The 8,458-nt window shown below is 42.7% G+C and overlaps 1 protein-coding gene across 2 annotated transcripts; it reads left to right on the top strand.

Moving 5' to 3' along the window:
* The first annotated feature begins 1,500 nt into the window (after positions 1-1,500).
* Positions 1,501-7,254, top strand: LOC105558616 (WD repeat and FYVE domain-containing protein 2). Of its 2 annotated transcripts, none has more exons than XM_012006397.1 (7): positions 1,501-1,873; positions 2,767-2,908; positions 2,986-3,191; positions 3,305-3,544; positions 3,633-3,771; positions 3,848-4,047; positions 4,953-7,254. In XM_012006397.1, exons 1-7 carry the CDS (start codon positions 1,713-1,715, stop codon positions 5,089-5,091), a joined length of 1,227 nt encoding a protein of 408 aa, XP_011861787.1. In that variant the 5' UTR covers positions 1,501-1,712; the 3' UTR covers positions 5,092-7,254. The 2 variants fall into 2 exon arrangements, with proteins under 2 accessions (XP_011861787.1, XP_011861788.1); XM_012006398.1 differs by lacking the exon at positions 1,501-1,873 and adding an exon at positions 2,448-2,545.
* The last annotated feature ends 1,204 nt before the right edge of the window (positions 7,255-8,458 follow it).

The raw sequence follows: 8,458 nt of genomic DNA, 5'->3' as shown, positions 1-8,458 counted from the left end.
TCGGAAGGAATTGACCAATCACAGTTCATTATTCGACTTACGACATCCAATGTAAACCCAGCCTTACTGACTTTACTGGCGTGCGAAAAACGCAGCACCAGTAATTTTCATTGCTACCAACTATACTGTTTTCACTGGCAGTAACTAAATCCATTTTCGAACACATCCCAAATGTAGACCCAGCCTTACTGACTTTACTGGCGTGCGAAAAACGCAGCACCAGTAATTTTCATTGCTACCAACTATACTGTTTTCACTGGCAGTAACTAAATCCATTTTCGAACACATCCATAGTTGCATACATGAGCTGCTTTCGCGAGAAGATCAAAATGATCCGGATTAAAATGACCCTGTGCTATAATTGGTCAAATCTGGAATTTCATTGAATAAAATTTCAATGTGATGCTATGAAATTTCAGATTTGACCAATCATAGCACAGGGTCATTTTAATCCGGATCATTTTGATCCTCTCACGAAAGCAGCCCTGGAGAATGTATAAGGCTGAAATCACATGGTGCAGAATAGAGCTGCGGAATAGAACGTGCGTCATAGAAGCAACCAATCAGAGCCAGACATTTCCGTCACTCGTTGATACGGCAAGCTCTGATTGCCTGTTTCTATAACGCACTCTCTATTCCGTACTCCTATTCTGCATCATGTGATTTCAGCCTAAAGCCTCCGCTACAATGATTCTCGGTTCTGTCTACAATGGTCGTAGTCGTAGAATCGTAGAGTCATGGATTGGGTCGTATCGATGTATAACTGAAACAGATTTTCTGTTTTTGAGGTATTTTCCCACGATATATTCGACATATAATGACACACGACATATAACACTATTCTCTGATTGGTCCGTCGCGGCAATAAACGCAGTCGTGGTCGTTGGAATAGGAATTGAACCTATTCGAGCGACTACGACTACGACTGCTCAAGCGACCATCAATACAACTGTACGACCATTGTAGACAGAACCGAGAATCATTGTAGCGGAGACTTAATGCGGAGTCTACAATGAGAGTAGCAGAGTCGTAGTCGTAAGAATAATCGACTGCAATTGGTCAATTTCGTCAGACACAATTAACTGTTGAGTGAGCGCTCAATGATTTCTTAATATGATTGGCTGGATCTAAAAGTATTAACCAATCATACTGAACGCTCACTCAACAGTTGTGTCTGCTGAACGCGGCCATTGGCTGTGTTCTCCAGAAGTTAGCGCTTAATAAGCGCTTTATGCTGATTGGATAGATCTAGAAGAATAGCTCTATTTCAACACAGATCTGAAAGTATAATCCAATGAACGCAAAGCGCTTAGCAAGCGCTAACTTCTGCTGGACACAGGCATTGTCTCTTTTGCGGCTGAAATGACGTCACGTGAATCGCGTCAAAAAAGTCGAAGTTCACCGATTTTGAAAGAGAGGGAAATCAATTGAATAATTACCACTTTATAAAACTGGCGCGAATTGACGAAAATGGCGGACCAATCGCAAGCGCCTCCTTATGGCCGGACTCTGATTGGAGGCGGGCAGGCGTGCCGCGGGCGGGTGCCCGATGAGTTTCGGAACGGATCGGGCGGATGACGTGAGTCGCCTGGAGTCGCCCGTCGTCGTCTCTCTAATGTCGGTGGTCCGCGGACGCCCGTGATTAGCATCTGACAACTGTCAAATGGCAATTGCACTTGTGCGCTTGTGATCGACGTTCGCGCGGTTGAGAAATGGCAGCGGAGATAAAGCCCGCCCCGGGGGTGAACCACGATAAATTCAGCAGCAGCCGCAAGCCGGTCCTCCTCTCGAAATTGGAGAGCTGCAGCGACGACGTTAACGCGGCTATCATCATCCCGCGGGAAGAGGGTGTAATCAGTGTTAGCGATGACAGGTACGTACCGAGATCGTACAGATATGTATTCGTCTGAGACCGCGATATTCTCGACCACATTGATATTTTTCCAAAAGGGCGCCCGCTATTCCACCCCCCCCCCCGTATCAACGTTATTGCGTCTATTAATTATTCTCCCCGTCACTTTCGACTACGATCCTCTGTGGAGGTCCTTGTTTTCGTTGTGACAACTTTTTGACTACGTGGACACACCTTGAACCCTTATCATTTTATTTTATCATCCGTGCGTAAGTGTATGTGTGTGTGTGTGTGTGTATGTGCGAGTATGTGCGCGCGCTTTGCTCCTCCCTTCTGTCTTTTTTTATATATGTGTGTATATACACATATATATATGTATGGTATCGAATAACCTTAACTGGCCCAAGTTTAATATATAGAGGAAAGTGCTCTATTACGAGATAGGATCCTAATATGGGGTAGCAGAATTGATTCCACCATGAATTTATAGCCCTTGGAGCGAAATCTGTTTAGTGGAAAATTTATTGTTAGATCGTGCAATCGTTGCGAAAGAAGATTTGTGATGAAATTTGAGTGTTGAAAACCTGCCCTCTCTTATTACAAACCTATCTCATAATAGAGAACTTCCTTCTATTAATAGTGAGACATCTCGACCATTGGTTTTGGTCCTTTTCGAGCATGATCTTAAAAAATGTACGTGTAAAAGTTCTAAGACGGTCATTACAGTAAAATCGAAACAAGAGTACACGAGTCACAATGTCAAAAGAGAAAACGCAGGATTGGAAGACCGGAGCGTGATCATTATTGTTACATTAATTGCATAATACACTTTCAAGATGTAACGCTTGCAACTGCGACTTTCAATTTGAAATCACATGTCGTACGCTTTCTCTCTGACTTTGTTTCTTTTATAGGACAGTCAGAGTATGGCTGAAGCGGGACTCTGGCCAGTACTGGCCGAGTATCTGCCAATACATGCCGGCGGGGACTACCTCTATGCATTATTGCGTAGAAACGAGGCAACTGTTCATAGGCCTGGATAACGGAAGCATTAACGTATGTCGAGTCACCTTTGTTCTGTTCGTCGTTGGGATTGTACGTGACTGGGGTATCGCTTGGCTTCTCCATTGCAGGAATTTGTCTTGGAGCAAGATTACAATCGAATGACAGCTATGCGTGACTATCTGGCACATCAGGCGAGAGTCACGGGGATTATTTTCGCAGCGAACTTCGAATGGGTCTTGAGTATAGGCCGCGACAAGTTATTTCAATTGCACAGCTCCGAGACGGGACAGAAATTGGGATCGTACCAGACAGACGCGTGGTACACCGCTCTACAGTATCCTTTTGCAAAGTCTTACGCGCTTCTTGCGTAACCGAGAGTGGCTTTTGCGGAACGTACCCGCGATACGTTCCGCGAGAAACTTAACTCGCATACCCGCGCGTGCACAGATTCGACGCCCAGTCCAAGCACGCCTTCGTGGGCGACTACTCCGGTCAGATAGCCATGCTGAAGCTGGACAACAGCGGCGTTACCTTCATCACGACGTTGAAGGCACACACGGGCAGTATCCACGCGTTGGCATGGGACACTGAAAAACAGTTGTTGTTCTCCGGCAGTTTCGATCAGAGCATCATCGTCTGGGACATCGGGGGTCGCCAGGGCACCGCTTACGAGCTTCAGGGTCACCAGTAAGCGCACGCGCGCCAAATTCTTTGAAAATTTTAAAATTATCTTCAAGACACCCTGTAAAAACAAGAGAAACGTTCTCCCTTTCAGTAATAAAGTGACGGCGTTGTGCTACGCGAGCGGCGAACGCCAGCTCTTGTCCGGAGGCGAGGATGGCGTGATCGTCTGTTGGAACATGGTGGCGAATAGGAAGGAGACCGCGGCCTGGGTCGAGTCCGACATCTGCCAGGTACGCTCGAGAGGCTCTTCGATATTTACGAATACCGGCGTCGCGGCACGTGCTCTAAAATCAATGAAATTTCCAGGCTTGCGGGAGACCCTTTTTCTGGAATATAAAGGCCATGATGGATCAACGACAATTGGGATTGAGGCAGCATCACTGTCGCTATTGCGGTCGCGCGTTGTGCGCGCGTTGCACGTCGCAACGGATACCAATACCAGCGATGGGCTTCGAGTTCGAAGTGAGAGTCTGTGATCAGTGTCACATACAGCTCAAGTCGGAGAAGTAAGTTGACGTTTCCGCCTAAGACGCAGCGAGACCCGAATAAAGCTGGACCCCCCCCCCCCCCGCCACTATCGCCAATTTAGGTAAAAATAAAATTAGTGCTGTTTATGTGCTCATTTGTTGCTTTAGTCCGGATTTTATTGCTCAAATTGTTTAGCAGGAAATCCGTATTTGAAGCAACAAAATCTTTCATTTAGTTACAAGTTGTCAAAGTCACTCGCCTCGTTGCCTCGACCGCGGAGATACACTATTAAGTATTTGCAACTTAGATCGAGCAACAAATTCGGTCTGTGGTATTTTTCGAAAGACCATTGTTTATAGAACATGTTGGTATCAAACGTATGCGAGCAACAAATTCTTTTCGTCGTTTTACAGCCTCTTGTGTCGTTAGTTATCACGTTGAAATATTTAATATGTAGTGGTAGCGTTTAAACAATGTTAATTTCCAAAATGTTTTAGCGCTATCTTGTAGCAACAAATTCTGGCGTAGTCGGTTTTTCCAATAGGGGCACTCTTATGGCCGATTTTTTCACTTCCCGATAAAATTATCCGGAGGTTAATCTCAAGTTTTAGCCAATCACGTGCATGGATCTGGTAGTTTATCTCCTGGTTAACTTTAACCGCAACATAACTGGATGTGAAGAAATCGGGCATTAGTCGTTTTTTTTTCAGTATGGGGGGTCCTACTTTATCTATTGTAAACTGGACCCCCCTCCACTTCAAGTACGATTTCCTGCTGAACGGTTTGAGCAATAAAATCCAGACTAAAGTAACAAATTAGCACATAAACAGCACTAATTTTTTTTTAACCCAAATTGGCGATAGTGGAGGGTCCAGCTTTAGAGGGGTCGCAACGAGTAACTGCGAAACGAGCGTGATAAATATTTGCCTTTGGTTTTACGCAGCCAAACATCGCTGGCCTCTTTCCACGATGCCAAGCACAGTGTCGTCGGGATGGACCTGGACGCTCCTAGGCGAAGATTGTTGACCATCGGCCAAGATCGCATTATTAAGATTTGGGATGTATCCGCGCTCTTTCAGTGAATCGCCCCGCGTATGTATGTCGATAATTCAAACTGATGCGAATCAAATCACAGAGGTATCGTCATACTCGGAAAAATACTCTAGAACCTATTTTTGTGATTATGTAATTATGCCTGTCTGTGAGTTGGTGACTAGGTAATCCGTGAGTTGGCCCGACGAACTAACGAGACACGGAGATCGCGAGCGATCGTTTGTCGGTGATAACGCTAGAGCCTGCTTAATCCATATCCATATTTTTTGCATTAAATGTCGGAATAGCTGGAGAGGCGACGAGCACGTTAATTCAGTGGCATTGTCTTTAAATCGTGTTGTAACGATAAAACTACTTCCAGAGAAGCGTTCGTGCATCTGCACAACGTGATTACGCGAAATAATAGTAAATGGATATATGTATTCGAGGTGCATTGACTCTTTTCGGGCTCGAGAGACCAGGGTGACAACACTGGCAATCACTACGCGACACAACGCAACGTAGGATATAATTAAAAAAAGTATCGAAGTAACTTTCGGGAGTGCAATTGAATTTCTTTTTACACACTTGCGTATAAGTCGAATATGATGTCGAGATGGAAACCTCTTAAATATTCAAAAACTCTCGATGCGATCCCCGAGTTTTCTCGAAATTTGCAAGATTAGGTGCACACACGTTACACGTAGCAAATTGAGGGGTCCACATCTGAATCGCCATTTTGCAACTTTATATACTGCTATTGATCATCCATAGTATACATTTTGTTACTAAAACGTAGTACTCAGAGTCTCTTTAAAGTATCCTTACTTTAAATACATTTCCGAAAAACGGTCAAGCGTTGACTTGACGGCAGTGGTACAAGCATCGACTACTTTAACACGTTTTATCTAATATAGAAGATATAGAAACAAGGGAAGATATTTTCAGAAGTTCCAATTTCTTTTCTACATTACTTCCTACATTATTAAACTATTAGTAATTTGAATATATATATATACCTTCAGCTAGACTATCTCTCTGAATCGACTCGGTGAAGTAGCGATATGTATCTCGTACCAAGTCCTAGTCCTATTTGTTATATAATTCATGCGGGATTGTTTAATATTATTATTACATTGTCTTACAAAAGAGCGCGAACCAGGCAAGAGAGTATCCATCGTAATAATAATGCTGGTTATTCTCTTGACTACATGAGTCTTCTCAAGTACAATAAATAGGTACAAGCTATGCAAAGCTGATTTGTCCCAAACTTAACGATCTCTTGTACATTCTACATCGTATATATTTACTTTCTGGAATGCGAAAGAAGAGCGCGAGAAATAGAGGCAATTGTCATGTTTCCTAGGTATTTTCGTAGTGTATCTTGCTGGCTGATGAAAGCTCGCAACGACGAAACGGTTGAGAGTGTTGGCGACGACGAGCTTTCATCGGACTTTACGTGCTGAAGAGATTCGTAGATGGACAAGATGTAGTAGAATGTAGTAGAAAAACAAACCTGCTTTCACGTAAACGCCACGAAAATGCAAAATCGTTTTTGTTCGGCTCACCCTCGCGCGAGTAAATGTATATACACCAAAAAAATGCATATCTTGTACCTGAATATACGTACGTAATAATTATTTCGTGGCGGTCACCGTCACCGTAATCTCTTCGCGATTTTGTGGGGGAGAAGATCGCCGTGGGAGGAATTAATTCTTGTTATCAAAATGCGCCTGGATTTATCCGCGGGGTAAATTCGGGCATTTTGAATAGCCAGACGTGCGAATGTAATTCGCGCGGTCCATGTAAACTATCCTTCATTGAATACGAGTGTACCGTACGTTTGTAAGCTCGATTAGAGGACACTAGTAGCAAGTATTATCAGCATTTTTGTATGTTTTGCTAAAAAGTATGTATATGTATATTACCTGAATAATACATGGACGTGCTTCTTATTATAAACGTTACGCCGTTACACGTTACACGACCAAGCAGCTACATTTGTGTCGGACGAATCACTTGGAAATTCGTACTTGTAAGGAAGCACAGGGACGAATAAGTGTTGAATCGTACGCTGCGACGGCTACCGTGACACAGTACGTATATAAATTGCGAGAAATGTAAAAAGAAGCGATTAAGAGAGCCACGTGTACGTATCCTACTCACACACGTCGAATTGATACAAAATGGAAATATATTTTCAATGTAAAACAGTTGCGCAATCTTGTCGATCTTTTTTTTCGACGAACAAAGTGAACGTGACGAGAAATACCGATGGTGCTCTTACCCCGGTGTTTCATCTTGGTTCAATTCATCTTCGTCTCTTTCTAAGGCCCGGTTTCACCAACGTCGCTTAACTTTATACACTCAGTCCAAAAAAAGCGGTACACCTAAAATTTGTCAAAAAATTACCAATTTTCGAATAACGATGACTACGCGAATAATAATGATAGAAAGGTTTCTCAAAAATGAAATTGAAGCTAGAAATTTCTACTTAAAGAATCTATAAATCAGAGTTTTGCGAGATAATTTTTTTTCAAAATGGATGACAAAACGAGAGCATGCAAAATTGAAAAATTTTCGTCCGAGTTTGCGACGATCCATGGCGAAAGGCAAGTGTTGCAACTTAATGGGAAAAAAGCAAGCGGTAGTACAGTCTCCCCTTCAAAATGCTTTTTTACTCGTTTCGATGCGATGATGTTTTGATAAGATATGCGCATTTAAAGTAAAAACCGGCCTTTTTATTAAAAAATGCACATATCTCGGCGAAAAATCATCGTATCAAAATGAGTAAAAAAGCATCTTGAAGGGGAGACTATCGCATGCTTTTTATCCCATTAAGTTGTGATACATTTCTCTTGCCATGAATCGTCGCAAATTCGGACCAATATTTTTCAATTTCGCATGTTTGAGCTTTATCATCCGCCATTTTGAAAAACGTATCGCATATAACTGCGATATAATAATTTTTTAAGGGACAATCCGAACCTCGAAAATGCTCTTTAGAAAAACCCTGCTAGCTGTATTAGGTAGTGAGATATTCAATTTTGAATTTTTTTCGCTAACAACCGTGGTATTTTAAAGCTCATGAGCGTTCGACGTGTATGTGCATGTGTTACTTATTGTCAGCTACAGACGAACCATGGAATTTTACTATTCCAGATCCACATTAACACAAGCAAACATTCTGAGTAGTTGCGTGAACGAAGCGTCTTCATTAGAGAATTTTGAATAAAAAGGCCGGGTTTTTACTTTAAATGATCTCTCAGCGAAAAATCATCGTATCGAACCGAGCAAAAAAGCATTTTGAAGGGGAGACTTTGTAAATACTATCGCACGCTTTTTATCCCATTAATTGTAAGTTGCAATACTTGCCTCTCGTCATGGATCGTCGCAAACTCGGACGAAAATTTTTCA

Source organism: Vollenhovia emeryi, unplaced genomic scaffold (genome assembly GCF_000949405.1).
Source record: "Vollenhovia emeryi isolate VEMERY1.0 unplaced genomic scaffold, V.emery_V1.0 DF939327.1, whole genome shotgun sequence".
Lineage (NCBI taxonomy): Eukaryota > Metazoa > Arthropoda > Insecta > Hymenoptera > Formicidae > Vollenhovia > Vollenhovia emeryi.
The sequence above is the reverse complement of the archived record's forward strand: the minus strand, read 5'-3'. Positions and strand labels throughout refer to the sequence as shown.

Excerpts from the sequence above, each read along its gene's own strand:
- LOC105558616 (XM_012006397.1), top strand. The coding sequence starts at position 1,713 with ATGGCAGCGGAGATAAAGCCCGCCCCGGGGGTGAACCACGATAAATTC. Across the intron at positions 3,772-3,847 it reads TCGAGTCCGACATCTGCCAG|GCTTGCGGGAGACCCTTTTT; the intron begins GTACGCTCGAGA and ends TGAAATTTCCAG. Across the intron at positions 4,048-4,952 it reads ATACAGCTCAAGTCGGAGAA|CCAAACATCGCTGGCCTCTT; the intron begins GTAAGTTGACGT and ends GGTTTTACGCAG.